The 19,237-nt window shown below is 48.8% G+C and overlaps 1 protein-coding gene across 1 annotated transcript in view; it reads right to left on the reverse strand.

The window, feature by feature from the left end:
• Nucleotides 1-1,662: 1,662 nt before the first annotated feature.
• The window catches only part of VPS13C (vacuolar protein sorting 13 homolog C), a 52,761-nt gene continuing 35,186 nt past the window's right edge, over nt 1,663-19,237 (reverse strand). Inside the window, exons 59-83 of the mRNA XM_081965251.1 lie at nt 18,104-18,493; nt 17,449-17,553; nt 17,019-17,183; nt 16,486-16,614; nt 16,167-16,300; nt 15,949-16,075; nt 15,012-15,247; nt 14,557-14,707; nt 13,759-13,899; nt 13,272-13,353; nt 12,998-13,067; nt 12,593-12,704; nt 12,258-12,371; nt 10,932-11,071; nt 10,035-10,116; nt 9,711-9,824; nt 9,190-9,265; nt 8,944-9,107; nt 7,788-7,833; nt 7,361-7,484; nt 6,965-7,079; nt 4,866-4,957; nt 4,306-4,429; nt 3,741-3,830; nt 1,663-3,068 (exon numbers count right to left, since the gene is read on the reverse strand). Coding sequence (XP_081821377.1) covers nt 2,973-3,068; nt 3,741-3,830; nt 4,306-4,429; nt 4,866-4,957; nt 6,965-7,079; nt 7,361-7,484; nt 7,788-7,833; nt 8,944-9,107; nt 9,190-9,265; nt 9,711-9,824; nt 10,035-10,116; nt 10,932-11,071; nt 12,258-12,371; nt 12,593-12,704; nt 12,998-13,067; nt 13,272-13,353; nt 13,759-13,899; nt 14,557-14,707; nt 15,012-15,247; nt 15,949-16,075; nt 16,167-16,300; nt 16,486-16,614; nt 17,019-17,183; nt 17,449-17,553; nt 18,104-18,493 — 3,219 coding nt within the window. The 3' untranslated portion in view covers nt 1,663-2,972. The remainder of the gene's footprint in view (nt 3,069-3,740; nt 3,831-4,305; nt 4,430-4,865; nt 4,958-6,964; nt 7,080-7,360; nt 7,485-7,787; nt 7,834-8,943; nt 9,108-9,189; nt 9,266-9,710; nt 9,825-10,034; nt 10,117-10,931; nt 11,072-12,257; nt 12,372-12,592; nt 12,705-12,997; nt 13,068-13,271; nt 13,354-13,758; nt 13,900-14,556; nt 14,708-15,011; nt 15,248-15,948; nt 16,076-16,166; nt 16,301-16,485; nt 16,615-17,018; nt 17,184-17,448; nt 17,554-18,103; nt 18,494-19,237) is intronic.

Genomic DNA, 19,237 nt, shown 5'->3' on the forward strand with positions numbered 1-19,237 from the left:
TGCTGGATGCCAAAAAGCATGCATAATACATTAGGCAACTAATTACCTGACGGTCTCTACCTGTACACCTTGGAAAGGCAGACCTCCTCCTGAAGAAGAGCTGGTGTTATGAATATTCAGCTGCCTGACCCGTTTCCCCTCCCCTCCGTTTCAGAAGACAGGGGGCGCTGGAGCATCTTGGGGCAGTTCAGAGACTAATAGACTGATTGCTGAAGAAGCCCGCAGGGGCTCTAGCCAATCCAAGGTTGTCTCTCTCTCCACAGGCTAACAGAGGAGATCGTCCTCGGCTTCCTTTGGCCCCTTCTCCCTGGCAGCACGCTCAGGCTGCATGGCCAGGCAAACATCCCAAAGACCTGCCTAAGTGGTTCTCTGGTACTTTGCATTTCATATGAAGTAAAACATCTATTTCCGCACCTGATGAAAATGCACGGAGGGTCCCCCGGCTGCTGCGCCAGCGTTCAGACTCACTTTTCCGGACCCCGTGGTCTCACGCCACTTCCTCTGAATATTTATGAGCACTTGAGATGTGGAGAGGCCTCCAAGAGCAGCTTCTACGAAGGGAGAGGGGCTCAGAGAGGAGTGCAGTCACACCAAGCATCCCGTTGCCGTCTGCAAACCGTGCTGGGCCTTCTTGTCCAGGGCACCAAGTGTGCAATTGCTCAGGTGTCTCAAATGGGGTCACCCGGTTTCCACAGCCTTGGGGGCGAGGAGGGCTGTGGACCTGTGGTTCCAAGGAACTTAGTCCTCAAACAGCATCCAGGGCCTTGAACTTTATCCACCTCAGTCTCTCGGCAGGAGCCCCTGAGAACTCACATAGGTGGGCTTGTCTTTCAACAGTGGAAAACAGCCGGCATTCAGACGGTGCCATTGAGCCAGCTAGCATGGCTAAGAGCATGAATTCTTTCTAAAGTTAGTTACAAGTCAAAATAGATGCCGGGATTCATTTACTTTTCATTTGCTTGCCAGCTTTACAAATTCTATCATCTTATCACTGATCCGTTTCATCAGGGGAGTTAAAGATCTGTCTTATAAAAGCAAAATCCATCTCCATTGCCCCAATGATGTTCCATTCTTTCCTTCCTTCCTCCCGTAAAATGTTTGTACAGCTTCTAAGTTTGATTCAGTAATGCACCATGCATTATTTTTCAGCCTTTAAACTTGTCCACAAAAGTCTGGCAATAAAACCAAACAATTCTGACATATTGGTGCTAAGATTTTTAAAGCCATCAAACACTCTTCTGGAGAAAGCACACATGGGAAGGCCTCGGGGGTGGGGACCCCAGAAAATGGGGGGGGGGGGAAACAGAGTTTTTTCCTTTTTTCCCCAAAGCCATTTGGAAAAAAACTGTTTTCCCCCCAATTTTTCTAGTTTTTTCCAGGCCATCCCATTCCATGTTCCAGGTACATCCGTGTGCAGTCACAAGAAGTGAAGTTTTGTAACTACTACACACAGGCCTTGTGGCTTTATGCAACTTGTTCTTAGCACACAGAAGAAAGGTTGAAGTATCCGCTGTAAAAATGAGGAAATGCTACCCTCTTGTGGAAAGCAATAAAGCCCGATTTCCGAGGGTTTGACTGGTGACTCTCAACCACACGTCCCTTTGCAGAAGGAGTGAATTGTGCAAGCACCATTAGCATTCTTCGATGGCATCACAGAAAGAGTTGCATATAAAATATTTTTATTTGGCAGTATACGTAACAAAAGTAAACACAGAAAATAGTACATTTTATGTGACCGACAGCCAAAGTCCCTGAGTGAACTAGGTAAGCTTGAAGATGTCTATCTGCTTAACTCTGATCTGGCCATAATAGTTTCTGCCTCATTTAAAGTCCTACACTAGAGCCTAAGATTATTTAGGCATTGGTCCTGCTATTTTGTAAATAACAGTTTGTGTTTTTGCTTGGGGCAGTGACTCTGGCGTAATCGGACTGTAACTGCTGACATATAAATAGGTATCTTGTTCGTTGCAAACTCTTTGGCACTGAAGGATTATTCTGGGGTGTAAATAGGATGTGCTGAGATTATAAACGGAGCTAATCATATCATTAACCAGTTAAGGCCATGTTGATGCTAATACTAGCATGTTGTGAGTATGAAGGTGCCACCTAAAACAAGTGTGCAAAAAGAGAACATTTCCCCCCAACCCCAAACACAAATCATTGGGCCTAGGAAATACTGAGGGTGGAGCAGAAATGCCTGCATGGCAGCCCACCTGATTTACTGGGTTGCCTCCAAAGAGGACTTTGGCAGGAACAGTCCAGATGGAGTCAGAGGGGCTGAGCCACCTGGGGCGAGTGCCTGAGTGCTGCTGAACCCCAACTTAAACTCCACTGGAGGAGAGATAAGGGGGCTGAGGGCGGTGGGCCTTCAGCCGTTGCGTTTGGTAGTGTGAAATGGAATGTGCCAGGACCCCAGGTCGGCTCGTTCTCTTAAGCCTAGGTATTTATTCTGGTGTACATATTGTCACCAGAGAATCTGGTGGAAATGCGCAGACCATTTCACAAGAGAATTTATCTTCCAAGCCAAACGTTCATTTCTGTATCACATAAATCTAAATAAGAGCGATGAACATAATTAGGCATTCTTTACTGACCGGCATGAAGAAAGGAGGTCTGTCCCTGATTACCACTGCATGGCTATCACCCACTAGTCCCTGGACAGTAAGGAAAAGCTGGTCTTCTGCATGACAGAAACCTCCCTCTGGCTAGACCGGATAGGAGGGTCACGGAAAAATCTATTTTCTGTCAGAGGCAGTAGAAAGGAATTTTGATTCATTTATTAAAAGGGGACTGAAAGCAGAAGGAAACTGGGGATTTCTTTCTCTGGGGTCTCGATTGTCCAGGTTTCCTAAAAGCACGCCCACAACCGACTGAAATCTAGAGAGAATAAAGCTGAGGCCAGGCACGGATTGTCCCCCAAAGACATTTCCTAAAGGGAGGGGCAGAGCCTGCGAAGACCCTCCATGCCCCAGTCACGTCCTGGATGTGCTCCTTTTCAGAGAGGCCTGCTTCACCAGGGTCTGCTGGTGCCTGCTGGCTTCGGCCGCATCAATGGCTTGACATGTTCTCTGCAAAGCGGAAGAACGCAGCGATTAGAAGAAAAAAAGAGGGGAAAACCCACCTCTGCACTGCCACTGCCACCTTTGACCAAAAGGGGGCACAATGAAGTGTTACACGTAGATCTTAGCGACTGTCCAAAGCGCCAACGGACCCACCTGGGGAGTATCTGCAATTCCAACTCACAGTTCCGGGGCTCGCCTCCCCACCACCACCTCCAGGGTCACATGACCCGCGCGTCAGGCGCTTGGCAACTGGGCCACACTTACGGCCATTTGCAGTGACTCAGTCACGTGGCCATGGTTTCTGTCAGTTTTGCTGAAAGCTGGCATTTATGTCCGGTTTTGTGCCAAACCATGCCCTCGGGGCTAAGAAAGTGACCAGGACACTGACCCAGGGAGGGAAGGCTCATCCCTCAGGCACCAAAAAGGACGTTTTTCTCCTCCTATTCTAATTCAGCCAAAACTAATTCTTCAGTCTGGAAGGTGGAACAACTGATTCCCCTGGAAACTGCCCTCGAAAGGCTGCAGACCGAACGGGGCCTTAATGTCCTCACCTGAGGCAAGACCGCAAGGTACAAATTGGGTCACCCGGGAAGTTGTGCAATAACCGTTCACAGGCAAAGACCCAGGACAGTCAGCGTCCAGCGTAGGCCCCGGCTGAATCCTTCAGGGTGGCCTTACCTTTGCGGCCGCCGCGTCCGGCAGTCGAATTTTCCTTATTAATTCTTGTCCCGAACTCTCCTTTTTGGGGAAGGGCAGTATCCCTTTGTCCTGTTAGAAACGGCACAAAACACTTAAAATATTCATCTACGTATCAGAAAACAAGCCAGAAGGAATCTCTGCGTTTGCCTGATTTCACCTTGGAAAAACCTTCGCACTCGAAGTTCACCCCTCTGTTATTTTTGCCCAGAAGACCTTGATTAGGGCGCAAAGGACCGTATTTTTCCAGCCATGTCTTCTATTGATGAAGATGAGAGAACACTTTGGTCTCTCTTTCAGAACAAAGTCAGATTGAGCCTTATTATTTCCAAGAGTAAAATTATTACTTATCTCACAAAAGGAGAGGCAGCATTTATCTAACTAACAAAACCAATAACCGCAAGGCTAATTTAAAATATATCCTTGAAATAGAGCAGAGGAGGTTTTGGTTCTGGGCTTTGCATTGCTCTAGCAAGCTAGTTTGCTGATTAATAACAGCTGTTATGCATTGGTCAAACTTCTTAGTGGAGATCAGAAGATCTCTTACCTTAACGAAGATTTGCAGCAGGTTCTCCTCTGCCCAAGGGGGACGTGTAAAATCTTCATATAAGTAATCCCAGTCTGTGGTCATGTGACCTAGGATCTCCACTTCTTTCATTAAGATGACTCTCCTAGAGTGACCGAAAGGTGTTTTAGGACTTCCCTTTCAGAAGGAACCATCCACAATGGGTCTGAGGCTAAGGCCTTTGAACCTGAATGAAACCATCTCTGTTCCACTAATGAATAAATGTAGAAATACCCTCCCCCCTCTCCCCCCCCCCCAGGAAAGCCCCGATTCTACTTGTGGAGAGGCTCATCTTCATGGCTAAGCACAATCCCGCTTTGCAATGATTTCCAGGCATCCTTCCACTACTGTCAACAAAAGCTTCTGTTGGGGTCTACTCAGCCAACTCTTTGCAGAGCCAACGCGTCTGCCATCTCCTTCAATAAGGTGATGACGAGAGAATACGTTGGGGCAGAGCATCTTTAAGTATGAGGCTCCCTCGATGGTTAAATTCCAGGAGGAGCAGGGAGAAACTCCTTCCGGTTTGCTGGCCTGGCCCTTACCTGCTGGTGACCACAAGGTAGGCCTTTCCTCTTCCTGTGACTGGACAATAGTGCTGGAAACTCTCGGCCTCCAGCTTCTTGATGTGGGAGTTCTGGAGAGGAAGTAAAAATGCTTTGGATGAGATCAGAGCTGCAATATTTAAACTCTTACATGAGGCACGGCTGGCTTGTCCTGGACTGGCCTCCCTCCCCCAAAGGTGCTGCTCATGGAGCCCCATCTAAGATGCAGCAAAGGCAGAGTGAAGTGGAGCCTCAAGGGAGACTCCCTGGAGGCTCCTGTCCTGAGCCAACAGAGAGCAGGGCACGGCAAGGTGAAGGGAGCAGCCGCATGGGCTGACGAGAGAAGAACAAAAGTCTCCCATGAAGTTCAAAGGTGGCCCTCGGAGGAAACAGGGGGTGAAGCCCAATTGCCCCCTCCCCTTCCCTCTGCAGCTGGGTGTCTTGGCTGAGGAAAACAGCAGCTGAAGCTCTCTCTAGCCCAAAGGCAACTGGAGAGCATTGGCCCCTTCTTGAAACAGGAGCCCAATTCGCAGGGAAAGTGGCAGAGGACACAACTGTCACCCACCTTCCAAAAAAAAGGTTCTCACAAGTTTAGGTACGAAAAGCAAAATTTTAATTCACCAGTTAATAGCATTATTATGTACACATTTCTGCAACATCACAAACTGAACTCTAACAGGAAGTGGGAAATATTACCAAGAACTCGCTTTATTTGGGGGAGAAAAGCATTGAGAGGGAAAGAGAAGAGGGGGGCAGGGGACCATTGCTCTCCCTCTGCTGCGCTGCGTGTAACCCTCGCTCTCAATAGTCATCAGATTTAGCACATATTTCCCGGGGGAGATGCGTTCCCATTGTTTCGTTATCCCCCAAAACATCTGCAATAAGGATACACTGTCTCCCAAATTAATTTGTCATCTTTAAATCCATGTAGCAAAACTGTGCATTGAAAGGAAACAGATACGCTTGTAAAAACGTTAAAATAAATACATGCTTCTGAGCACACCCTTCCTTTTCAGCATCAAGGCACAGGTGTTACTGTTGGAAGAGAATCAACTGCCTCACCTGGACAGGACTCTTCAGGTTCCCCCTGTCTAAACTACAAATAGTTGGAAAAGGTCAGATTCCCTACCAGACATTCCAGCAGAAAATATCTTCCAGTCAGATTTTGATGGAAGATGGATTGTCAAACTACAAATCACAGGGGTTTCTGACTTAGGGTCCCCAGGAAGACCCCCAAAATATCCAACCAGGGCAAAACAGCTGCCTGCTTTTATCCATGCTGAGGCTAAAAACGTGGGTCAGGACATCACGGTGTCTGTGCTGACTTTTTTGCACTTATGTTTGCAACATTGCGCACAAGTGTACCAAGCGCAGTGCCCATTTCACCACCTGCCTGGGGAAGGCTGTGCAGAAGGAGACGCTTATGCTCAGGCCCTCAGGCAACGACCCTCCTCTTTGCATATCACAAAATGAAGCTCCAAAATAACTCTCACAAAAATGTCTTTGGTCTCCGGTAGAAACCATTTAGGAAGAAGGGTCTCCTCCCCACAAGGGGAGGCCTTTCTCTCCTGGCCCCCTCTCCTGCCCCGCTCTTCCTACCCAGAGCCCCCTTTCTTAGCAGCTCACTACTCTTGGCATGAAGAAATAGTTGCCCCGACATTCAAAATGAAGACTATCCAAAGTTGGTATGAACAATATGCAAAGGCTCAGGGATAACAAGGCCCAACCAGTGAAGGTTTCTGGAATTAAGTCTTTTACGTTTAAATCAAACCAAGGCAGATAAAGATGGCTAAGTTAATCAGGAAAGAAGAAACGTAACGGGTGATTCCGTTGGTCCAGCCAGGATTGGGCATGCATGGAAGGAGAAAGGGAGAGAAGAAGAAGAAGAAGATTAGAAAGGGGTGTGGGATGCAGGTCAAAGATCACACAACAAGGGGGGGGGACAATTTCATCAAGGGCTCCCCACAGTCAAACCTCCACAAAAGCAACAGAAACCGCTTGCACTTACCCTTCATGCACACACACACACACACACACACAGACACAGACACACACACACAGAGGCACCTCTAGGCAGCAGCTAGGTGCAAAGGCTGTACCTCAAACAAGTCACAACCCTCGGCCTCCCCTCGGTCGTAGGGCCGAATGATGCCGTCTTCGCGAATGAGGCGAGGGGGGCGCAGGCTGGAGACTTCTTCGGTTGACTCGGCTGCCCTGTGAGGAGAGGCAAATCCTTTCTAGTGAGGGGGCCTTCTGGAAAGATCCGTTCCCTGGGATTCTTCTACGGCCCATTCCAGAGGGGACTCCGCTCCAGAAACTGTTTCAGGGAGCAGCCGAAGGCACCCTGCTGCGTGGGGCTCGTGTGTGCCCATCTTCCCCTTCTCACCCGGGTCAAGTTCTCACGTGCCGGTTTCTAAGGGAGGCTGCCTTGGTCTCCTTCTGGGGAAGGAGGCCTGGGAAGCGACCCCCACCCCCCAGACAGCCGCTGGGCTCACCTCTGGATCCCTTGGAAGGTACTGCTGGCCATGTCAATGATGCCCCCGGTTGGGCGGGCGACCACTCCCACCAGTCCCTTCCCGATGCCCTTGAAGAAGCCAGCTGCTCCCTCCTTCTTGGCACCTTTCAGGATCAAGGGGGAGAAAAACAGGGTGGCATTTCCTGACTGCCAACAGTGCCACTAAATTCAAAGCATTTTAATTTCATTCAATTTTTAATTTAAGCGCTGGTTTTCTCCTTAACATTTCACTCTTTAGCGTTCTGAGCTCTGGCTTCAGGCTTCACTCCGTGTCCTGACTTCATCCTTCAGGTGATTCGAATCAGGGACATTTAAACGGAACATGCAGCCAAGCAGTTACTAAAATTGCTGTCGTATTTATATGCGTCTTGACTGAATTCTGTGAGAATTAACTCCAGTTCACTTACCTTCTACAGGTTTTGTGACCATCCCAGTTACTCCGCCAACAACTCCCTTAAAGAAAGCAGGGGGGAAAAGATGGAGCTGCAAGTTGGAATGGCAAAGTTTCCCATTCATTTCGCCCCAACCCTCCACTTTGGGGAAACTTTTGAGTTCACGGCTAAAAGGGGTTCGGCCTACTCAAACTTTCATCTGAAGACAATTCATCAGAACCAGAAATTCTGATAATAAAGACAGCTAAGACACAGGACCCGGTCTGTGAAAAACAGGACTGTATTCCACTTTTCATTACTTCCCAAAGTAATTTGGGAAAAATAGGGTGTCCTATTAGCTATGAGAAGGTTGCATGTCAATTCTAGGAATTCCTCAGCATGAATCCAGCTGATCTGGCTGGAATCGGCCTAAACCCCAGAGAGTGGATGCTTCAAAAGCTCTGCGTGGCAGGAGATTATCCAAGAACCGGCTGTAACTTTTGCCAGGTTCTGGTGGCAGGAGGTTTTCTGGGCCACTGGCTTGCTGGACAGAAGAAGGCAAACAAGGCCTAGGAATTCCAACCCAGCTTCATGTTTCTGACCTGTTTGGAAAACTCTGGTCCATAGAAAAAATTGCAAAATGCTGTAGGGTCAAAAATCCTGATTGCATTCTACATCACTGCACCCTTTCATCCCTCCTATTGCTCCTGAAAAGGGGGCCCTGAAGGTGACTGTACCCAGGGATCCCCAGCTTGCTCTCTGGGGAAACTCATTCCCCACCTTCAAGCGGGCTCTCCCGCCGCCCTCACCCACGCACGCACAAGGGACACAGAGAGGGAGGGTACATCTTGTCCCCAAAATGTCTAGGAAACACCTAACACTTGAAAACGATATCAAAACACAACGTTACTGCACGTAATTAATAGTTCTGTTTCTGTTGTTTTGGTAGGCTGTCTGGTTTTTGGTTTTTGTTCACTAGCAGGAGAAAATGAAACAGACCCCAAACACCACAAACATAGCACGGACTGGAGGTGGAGTCCATCTAATGCAGTAGGTGTCCAGGGGTGTCCAGGGGTGGCTGGGGAATTCTGGGAGTTGACGTCCACAAGTCTTAAAGTTCCCAAGTTTGGACACCCCTGCAGTAGGGGGTAAAAACCCAGAATTCCAAGCAGTATCTAAAAAAACAGCCTACCCTCAGAAAGCCCTTTCCACCTTTGGCCAGGCTGTCCCCAAAGTCCTTTGGCTGGCGGCCCATCTCCTCTCGTCTCTTCTGCTGGAACTCCTTATCCATGGTGATGGCAGCCAGGCCTTTTCCGACCGAGCCGGTGATGCGGGACACCACGCCTGCTGCACCCCCTGCGAGCCAAGGGGAGTTCAGGGACGCCGATGGAGAGCATCTCAAGGAAGCTCCTCCACCCACCCAAGGTGCCCCACCTACCGACAGTGTGGCCAAGAAGACTCCTCACACCAATCACAAACCCCTCGGCAAACTCTTCGGGCCCCTGGACAGCTCCCTACGGAGAAGCAGACCCCAAGCAGACTTTGAGAGCAAAGCTAAGCGTTCAGTGGGCATCCAGCACCCTGGCCAGTCGTGGCTGTGGGGGGCTCGGGCGGCAGCTGAACCCTTGAAATGAGTTACTTAAAACTACATGGCCACTAGCACATGCCCCTTGCTGGAGCACCCATGGAAAAGCCAGGGGGCGGGAAGGAGCCTCCATATCCTGAGTCTTATCGCACACTGGCAGCAGCCCTGAAGGGAGTCATGAACGAGAGCCGAGATTTCACAGATATCCCCCTCCCCCCCACCCCCGGGGTTTATTAGTCTTCAGGGCTTCCATCCAAAATAGGCCTTTCTTAAAAATGCACTTGGGCAGGAGGATTTGGTCGGGTGGGACGGTGGGACCTTGTTCCAAGGTTTCCTGCTTTTAATCATCGCTCCACAATGCTCTAAGGCCCTACCTGGAAGGGCTCGTAGAACAGGGCCTCCACCCCTTCCGAAAGGCCTCTGATTAAGCCGAAGGGGTTGCCCAGGACATCCAGCCCCAACACAAGGATGTACATCTGCTTCAGGAACTTTAAAGAGACAAGCAAAAAATAATACAAAAAATGAGTCTTTGAAATGACCTGTCCTGGAAGCAGGAGAGGAGGGGAGCAAAAGGAGAAGGGATTCCTAGGTCAAGAGGAGGAGCACTTAACCAGGAGAGAAACCGCAATGGCTCCAGGCTGCACTTGCTGAGGGGGCTTATGCAAGAGGGGGGGGGGCAAAGGACCGGGACTACTTACTTGCCCTCTGTAATGGCCGATGACTCTCCACAGCAATTCATTTCTTTTGTAAAACTGATATCTGATTTCGAAGAAAGCAAGCCTGAAAGCAGCAGATAAACAGCCTCGTGAAGAAGAACGGTGGCCCATTGCTTGGAAACCCATCGTCCTCTGCATTTAAAGGATCTTACAGGATCTACTCTGCAGGACACCCTTGTGGAGCAAGCGACCTGCGTCCCCTTCTATTGAAACCCAGCAGAGCTGACAAGCCACCCAGCAAAGCAGATGGGTGGTCGAAATCAATGTTCAGGCTTGGCCTTCCTCACCACTTAAGAGCAAGTGTGACCTTTGTGTGGGTGATGGTCCTTTCCCTGCTAACAAAACCCAGGTTGGCACACGTGATGGCAAGGAAATGGGAAGCGATGCAGAACGTCCTCCTCTAAGGCGTGATTGACAAGGGGCCCCTGGCTCAGGCGTCTCTGCCTCTCTGGGACAGCCCTGTCTGTCCTTCCCAGGCCTTCCTTCCTCTGCAGGGACCTAAACTCCTGCCTGAGATCTTCGTGGCTGCCTTTTAGAAAAGCTATTACCTTTGTGGATAGATACATTATGAAATCCGATCCCTCTTGCGGTTTGGGACTTGATTTCAATGGAGTTTGTATCTTTTGCCTTGGAAGGCAGTGTAATTGTGATGTTGCGGCATGTGGATTTTTCAATCCATATTTATCAAGTGGGTCTTTTTGCTGCTCCAAATCTGGACTGACAGGAGCAGCACAAAGCCCAGGAAAGGCAGGAATCCATGCCTGCGGAGTCCCTGACCCATTGTCCCACTGGATGCGCGTCACGGTCCAAGTCCCCTGGAAGTCCCTGGGCTGCTTCTACTGCCAGGAACCTCCGGAGACGAACCCCAAAGCCCCTTACTTGAAGATGAGGTCATCCACATCGGTCAGAGTGGCTCCGATGCTCTTCAGGAGCAGATTGACAGAATGGATGGCGATCATGTCTCCCTGGCCGGACTCGGACGCGTCGGTGCCAGAGCCCAAGGAAAGGCTTAAGTGGAGCTGGCAAGAGAGAAAGCAGAGCCTGAGAGAGCCGTTGAAGCTGAAATGCTTTGCCCCCTTAATGAGAAGAGAGGGCTCCTTGGAGAAGGCCCTGGTGCTGGGAAAGGCGGAAGGAGAGAAGGGACGGCAGAGGAGGAGGAGAGGGCCAGGTAGGGTCATCGACCCAATAAGCATGAGTTTGGGGAAACTCCGGGAGACAGTGGAGGGGGGGAGGGGCTGGCATGCTGTGGTCCATGGGCCACAAAGAACTGGATATGACTTAGCAACTGAATGACAATCCCAAGAGAGCCACGGTTAGTTATTAAGCTTTGCTGAATTTAGGATTCATTTAAATACCTCCTTGAAAAAAAACAATTATTGAGTTTTCAGTTAACTCATTTTTGACAGCTTTTTAAATTCTGGCAAGTGTCTCATAGTCATATTCATTCATTCGTACAGTCTCCTTTCGAAAAGTTAAATATCAACCTTATTTCAAAGCTGGCTCTGGATCCTGTTTGCATTTTATTAAATTGAGGAGGGGATCAAAGAATTCCGCAAGGAACGTTCTGCTGAATTTTCAATTTAGCATTTCTGCACAGAACTTAAGAAATTTAAATGCAAAGCCGTCTGATAAAAAAGGCATTTTTAAAATATTGGGGGACAGGGAGAAATAGAACTAGAAATAATGCCTTCTATTAGGGCCGTGATAATGAAAAGCAAATTATGGAATTTTTGGTCCTCTAAAAGAAGCCTTTAGGCTCAAAAGTGTAAAAAAAAAAAAAAAAACAGAATTTAAGGCCGGTTCCACAAATTATTCCAAATTAACCCAAGAGATGTTTTCTTCCATCTAGTTAGCTAGCTAATGGAGAAAGAAATTAAACTTTACCATATATGGAAGCAGAGGCAGAATGCCACAAAGCCATTTTCTCCCTGCTGGGCTCACGTAAGGATGTAAAACAGGAAAATGAGGAAGGGGCTCTGTGGTTCTCCTCAGAGGAGGGGGGGGTCTCAGGCGGTGCTCACTAGAGGGAATAAGTGCTCTTGGCGCTGAAGCCTTGGCACTTGGGCCGAAGTGCAAACCTCAACGCTCTGACATCAATAGCCGAGAGGCATTGGGGCAAATGCTTCGCCCCTTTCAGGTGCCCTGGGGCTGCCTTGCGCCAGGGGTGACCTTTGGGGGAGGAACTGCTGTTCTATGGTAAGATACCTTCAGTGGAGAAATGTGGAAGTGCTCAAAGAAACTAAGAGTGGACACGTCCGTCAAGGAGGATTCCATCAACTCCGTGTTAAGAGCATCGATATCTTTCTGTATCAACCCGGCCTGTTAAAACAGAAATAAGTCTGAACAGGTATCCTCAATTGGGTTCAAGCACAAACATTACACATTTTCACATCTGTTTACTGAAGCTTCTTCGGTTAATATTATCTTCAAGCCTTTCAGTAACCCTTGCTTGTGCTTTTTTCAAAGGGGGGAGGGTTCCCTTTTTCTTTTTAATTCCTCCAGTTTTTAATACATCCCTCCCAAGTAGAGACAACAACTACCTTCTGCTTCTCGGCTTCTGGGTCTGTGGCTGGAGTGAAGAGGTCAATCACAGCTGCTAGGAATCCCTGATCCACCTTCAAGGCCATTTCCTGGACCAGAACCATGAAATACCTGGCAGAAGGAAATCAGAACTGACCCAGGAAACCTGCAGCAGAGCAACTCTGGAATGGGGGGAGCGGGAAGGGCCCCCGGATTTTATCTGCCAGGACCTGCCGTCAGACCCCACATCTTCTAGAGGGAACTGTGGAGGAAGTCATCTTGAAACGTTACGCCAAAAGCTACACCTACAGAATCCCTGGACTCTTTTACCTTTTCTCTGAATGGGAAGAACACGGCCGTTGTTTCATTGGGAGCCAGACAGATACAATGCCTGTTTCAGACACGGCTGAATATAATTGACTTACTTGAACTGCAACACTTTGCTGTATTCATTGAATCGAATGATGATGCTGACGTCAATGAAAGGTTTCGGTTCTAAGTCAAAGAAAGAGAGAGAGAGAGAGATGAATTGAATGCTTGTTTTGCCTGTTTTGCTTAATTCAGGAATGTCCAACCTTGGCAACTTTAAATCCTTTGGACTTCAACTCCCAGAATTCCCCAGCCGGCTGGTCTTAAAGGTTATCCAGGTTGGATACCCCAAGGGGTTGTGGGTCAATTGGTGCTTGAAATTCATCTCACCTGAATCGAGTGCGATGGATTTGGGAGGAGCCACAGGGTGAAACACCACGGGGAACATGGAACCGGGGAGTTGGTTGTCCACCTTCAAGGGAGGAGAACAGGGATGTAGGGAGGGCATCAACCAGCCTGCCAGTCTAGCTGTTATTTCTAAACGAGGAACTTTGCAGGCGGGATGTGCCAGCCTCTATTTAGCTAAAATGCCAACGGATTGGAAAGACGGTAGAGTTGTGACACCAGATTAAGAGGAAAACCTAAGAGGATTTGCTGAGGAGGAAATTGTGATGTTAATGTTTCTTACAAAACGCAGCTGTAACATTTTTGATTGTCCTTTCTCTTTCAGGAACTCCACCAAGTGGATTTCTAGGAGCCAACCCTGGATAAGCACAGCGATAAGGGCCTGGGGGCGATCATCTTTCGGAAACCCAGCCTCTTAATCCCTGGGGGGGGGGGGGAGAGATTAGCCTTCTCCAAGAGCAAAGGCACCTACCTGCAGCCAGTATAACTGAGCCCGTAAGCTCTTTTGATGCGCGGACTGCTTGAATTCAATTTGGATGGCCGACAGGAAGTCTCGCTTGATTATGCATTTGAATGGAAGGCGCATTTCCATTGGCACCTTATCAAAGTTTATCTGGAAATAGAAAGCAGAGCTACAGAACTGCTATTATGCATTGCCCCTCGCTTCACGACCCAGGATACAGGGATATTTCAGCCCAAAATGCAACTCCTGAAATGAAACAGTGAAAATCTTCTTCCTCTCAAACTGTCTCCCTGTTATTGTGTCTGTCACTTCTCGTTGTGACAAACACAACAACAGTGACAAAGACACCAGATTTCCCCTTGCCCCTCTGAAAACTACACCTTGACTAACCCAGCCGTGGACTATTTTGCTTGGCTTCAAGGCCCAAAGTCAGGCATTGTTCAGGAGCTCAAATGTCAATCATCTTGATTCGAAGCTATTCAACAAACCTTAAATGCTGAAATATGCTCTTGGCCGTCCAGAATCTGAAACAGTGTTTCTCAACGCTCAAATGCCCTGCCCTGGACTCAAAAACTAGCATTAGCCTAGCACTGATGGTGTTACCTAGTCCGATAATGAAATGTCTGCAAGGAGACCACCAAGCTCAGGGAGCACCTAGGATCCCACAACTCTAGAACGGGCTGGAGGTGTTTCTCACTTCTGGAAGGGAGTGGAGAGTCACAAAGAAGAGATTTTGCCAAGCACCTCTGCCTCAGCTGTACTTCTGCCACGTGGAGGACGTGGCCTCCACCTGTGGCTTCAGCCTACCTCAAAATTGTTGTTGATTTTAATCCAGCCGGAAGGCTCCTTGCTCTGCGCAGAGATATGCCTTTGATAAACCTGTTCCAAGAGGTTGATGTGCTTCTGGTTGAAGGGCTTCCACCTTTGCTTTGGTTTCAGTTCCCAGACGATGCCTGAACTGCAAAGGGGAAAGGGAGAATCAGATGCAAAATCCTTAGAGGCAAATACACTTCGTGAAAGGAAATATCTCTTAATTATTTAATTTCTAAACTGATGATGCTGCTGCTTCTTTGCAATGTGACTGAGACCGAATGCCAAAGAAAAACCTCCCAAATCCGTCTTCAGCAGCTTTTTCTTTTTTATATTAAAAGAATCCAAAACGGGCATTTGATTAGGGAAATACGACCAACTAAAGCTTTGCACCAAAAGCGTTACCTGCAAACCCCACCCCCCACCCCCCACCCCCCGCCAACCAACGTTACCTGGTGATGCCCAGGTAAGAGATCTCCTGCTTCCTGGTGTTGTTGACCAGTGAAAGGCCGAGGCCCTGAAGAGCGATGCTTATTTCCTGGTCAGGCTGCTCCATCTCCTCGGCCTGCCTTGCTTTGGACACCAAAGCCACGTCCTCCGTGAACAGCAGGACCCTCTGCCGCCCATCCAGGAAAGAGACCCAGTGGATGGGGGTGTTGGCGTTGTACGGAAACTGCCCACACTCGTCCTGAATTGGCAAGGAGGAGGACGGTAAGCAGCAAAATGGAAACCCTTTTGTTAAAGTAGTGAATCCTTTAAAAGGTAAAGGTTCCCCTCGCACACATGTGCTAGTCACTCCCGACTCCAGGGGGCGGTGCTCATCTCCGTTTCAAAGCCGAAGGGCCAGCGCTGTCCAAAGACGTCTCTGTGGTCATGTGGCCGGCATGACTCAATGCCGAAGGCGCAGAGAAGGCTGTTCCCTTCCCACCAAAGGTGGTTCCTATTTTTCTACTTGCATTTTTTACATGCTTTTGAACTGCTAGGTTGGCAGAAGCTCACTCCATTATGCGGCGCTAGGGATTCGAACCATCAAACTGCCGACCTTTCTGATCGACAAGCTCAGCGTCTTAGCCGCTGAGCCACCGCATCCCTCAGTGAATCCTTTAATTTAGCTTTAAAAATAGTCTTTGGCTGATTAGCAAAGAAAAGGGATTGAAGAAAGTAACATAAATATTGCTGAAAAGGGGTTGCTGGGCTCTAAAATAATCAGCTGCCCAAATGAATATATTGAGCAGGAGGCTTTAGGATTCAAAAATTAAATAATATTTCCAGCAGGAGGGAGGGAGGGAGGGAGGGAGGGAGGGAGGGAGGGAGGGAGGGAGGGAGGGAGGGAGGGAGGAGCATGCAAAGACTGAGACTGCTAGATTGACAGGTTTTTTCAAAGATTACCTTGAGAAGATCCAGTTCACCGGTGTTTTGTGCATAGTTCCAACTTAATTTTCTCGTCCCTGCAGGATCTGCCCAAACAAACAATCTGACTTCCTTCGGCTTCAGTTCCATCACTTCCTGCAGGCCGCTGCATGGATTAAAAGACACCAATGGGAAAGCCCTGGGATGCCCCGTGCTCTCCAGCAGCAGCGCCTCTTGCTCAAGACATGGGCACCTACCTCTGCTGGTACTTCAGAGTTGCCCACGAAGTCTGATTGATGACCAACGCAGGGGCAGCCCCCTCGTAATAACCGGAGAAGTTGATAACTGTGGAATGCTCGGCCACGCTGACGCTCACCAGGATACCCGTATTCTGTGGGGAGGAACAGAAGTGATGCCCTGCAGTTTCACTGCAGCTCCAGAAGTGGCAGGAAGCCTCGCCCTGCCGTTGCCCTTGACCATGGCTCCCACCTGCAAGGTCAGGGGGACAGGCATGCCAGGGCCCCAGGTTGCTTTCAGTGCCTTCAAAGAGGAGAAGAAGCTTATCTGCCATCTTACCATTTTTTCCAGGCTCAGCAACGTCCCGTTGTCCTGTCGGTTGTAGAAGAAGGGCTTGGAAAATTGTTCGGAGCCGCTCACTCGGATGCAGAGCTTGCCAGACGGACTTTCAGGCCAAAATGCAACACACTAGCAGACAAAAAGGGAACGGGGGTAGTAGATAAAGAAACAGGTAGGCCAATTGTTTTGATTAATGTCTTGTAAGAAGTTGGAGTTGGCACGTTCTCCAACCTGGCGCCCTCTGGAGATTCCACATTAGCTGTAGAGGAAGGTTGTGAAGTTTGGTGATCAATTATTTACCACTTTGAGCTCCGTCGGAATGTGCTCTTTAGTGTTCCAACAGATCGGATTAAATCAATAATAAGCAATGATCACTCTTAACAAGAGAGCTCCTTCCAAGTGCTGCTGGCCACTGGACAACTAACATCGCAACTACGTTTTACAACTATAAGCTCTTAACAAGCCCTTGTTTCAGAAAAAGGGACACTGAGAGCAAGACAGCTAAACTGACCGACTCGGCCTTCGAACGCTACCTCTGAGGGCGAGAAGTAATTCCATTTATTAGTAGGAAACGACCCGTCAGCTCCTATTTCTCCGAATTCCAGCTCCAAAGAAGAGGAGTTTGTGATGGTGTAGAATGGCGTCAGAGTGACGATCCGAGTCAGGTTGAAGCTGCTCATTTGAATAGTAACGCCAACCTGCGGAATGAGGTTACCGTTTATATTTCAAGAAGACTCAGCAGAATGTGCATTTAAACATGGTTTAGAAAAGTTTTGCCTTTGTGCTGGTCTAAGGGATGGCTTCGGTTGTGCACTGCCAGGAGGAGGGAGTCGGATTCCCCAGGCCAAGGATCCACCCCATCCCAGCCACTGGGAGGAGAACAGGGCAACAAGCCTACGGCTGGAACAAACAAGGGCAATTTGTCAAAGCAGGGAGAAAGGAAGGGCAGAAATCCAACAGTACCAGAAAATCCATGTTGCCGGCTGGACACTTCACACATCCAGAACTTCCCACCGTGTCCAGGGAGAAACTGTTTGACCATGTACTGGTGGAGATGCACAGCTGGATCTAGACAACAAGGGAGGACAGAAAACAAAGAGCTTCTTTCTGAAAATCAGAGTAAGTGTAGAAAATCGCAAGAAACCAGATCTCACACGTTCTTGACCGCCCGAAAAGATAAGAGACAAAAACTTTAATTCACCGCTGAGGTGGCAGTGGGGGAGAGAGAATGGATCCATACACGGATAGCTGCAGGCATAAACAAAGAAAATTGAGATCCATTCAAAGCAGCATTCAAATTGCTCCTATTTCCTATTAAGAAAAATGAGGGGGAAATCTGCAATCAAGTGAGAATTAGTAAAACCAAATAACAAAAAATAAAGCTATAAAACTAATTAGGAAACATTTAGTCCAGTACTGTCTAGAGGGTGAATCAATACCCAGCTGATTAAATATATTTGAGCTTCTTCAAAAACGGGGGGGGGGGGGGGGGGGCTATTAGCCAAGGGAAACAGGCAATTTTTAGGAGCAGGCTGAGACCAACCTTTCCAAATTGCAAAAGAGGCTATTAGGGGGAATCACCAGAGCTGCCTCTTCTTCAGGCAAGTCGGCCTCCTACCTTGTTTTTACTGAAAATATTCTTTTTCTTGAAGGAGAATAAGACGGTGTCCCGAAAGTCTGCTGGGTGTTTCACATGAACGTCCTCGGCGCGGTACTGGAGAACCCGGGAAGTCTTGTTGATGATCCAGTAGGGACTATACGCCGAGAGGGTGGTGTGGGTGCTGGATTTCTTGACGTGAAGGTAAATATCCAACGTAGCCACTTCGGCAGAATGTGAGGTGAAGCAGACAGGGAAGAACTCCGGCAGGTCATCGTGGACACGAAAGCGCCCGCTCCAGTCTCTGCCCTGGTATTTGACCACCGTCAGCTCCATGACCTCCCCGCTGAGTCTCGAGTGGAGAACATCGGCAGTGCTCCCTTCGTGCAGCTCGTGGGCCTTTGCGGTGCCCTGCGGAGAGCATCGAAAGCCATCAAGGGCCGAGAAGGACCGGGGGGGGGGGCAAGGGGGTGGAGGGAAAGCCCTTCTCGGGACATAGAGGCACAATTAGACCCTGGATGTTTGCAATGCGCAGTTCAAATATTGTAAAAACAACTTGGGGACATGTCTGTAACAGTGCGGAAGTACCGTCATGTTTCCAGGCAGAGCATGAAAAACAAACGGGAACAGGAATTCTCCATCACGGCAGAATTTTGAGAGCGTGGCCCAATTCCTAGCAGAGATGCTCCAGTTCAGCTAGACCTGCCTTTCCCAACCTCAGCAACTCTCAGAGGGGTAGACCTCAGTTCCCACGCTGGTTGGGGGAACTCTGGGAGTTGTAGTCCACACCTGTGAAAGTTGCTGACAAAGAAGTGGACCTCCAACCTTGGCAACTTTAAGCCTGGAATTCTGGGAGTTGAAGTCCACAAGTCATGAAGTTGCCAAGGTTGGGAGACCCCTGGGCTAGGCGGTCTACATTTGCCTCAGACACAACAGTTCATGAACCCCTTCTTCTGCGCCCACCCAGACTGCCTCAGGTGCTGCCTGTAACCCAGAATACACTGAACCTGGGGCTTTTTAAAAAAAAGTTCATCACCATGTGTTTAAAATGCTTCTCAAAATGATTTCTCTTTCAAGAGGATGGAGAGCGCTAAAAGCCACCGGGGCAAAGTTCAGTATCAGTAAGTAGAGTTGTGGAACAAAGAGAAAATTTGA

The sequence above is a fragment of the Natrix helvetica genome (genome assembly GCF_964273705.1).
Source record: "Natrix helvetica genome assembly, chromosome: 12".
NCBI lineage: Eukaryota > Metazoa > Chordata > Lepidosauria > Squamata > Natricidae > Natrix > Natrix helvetica.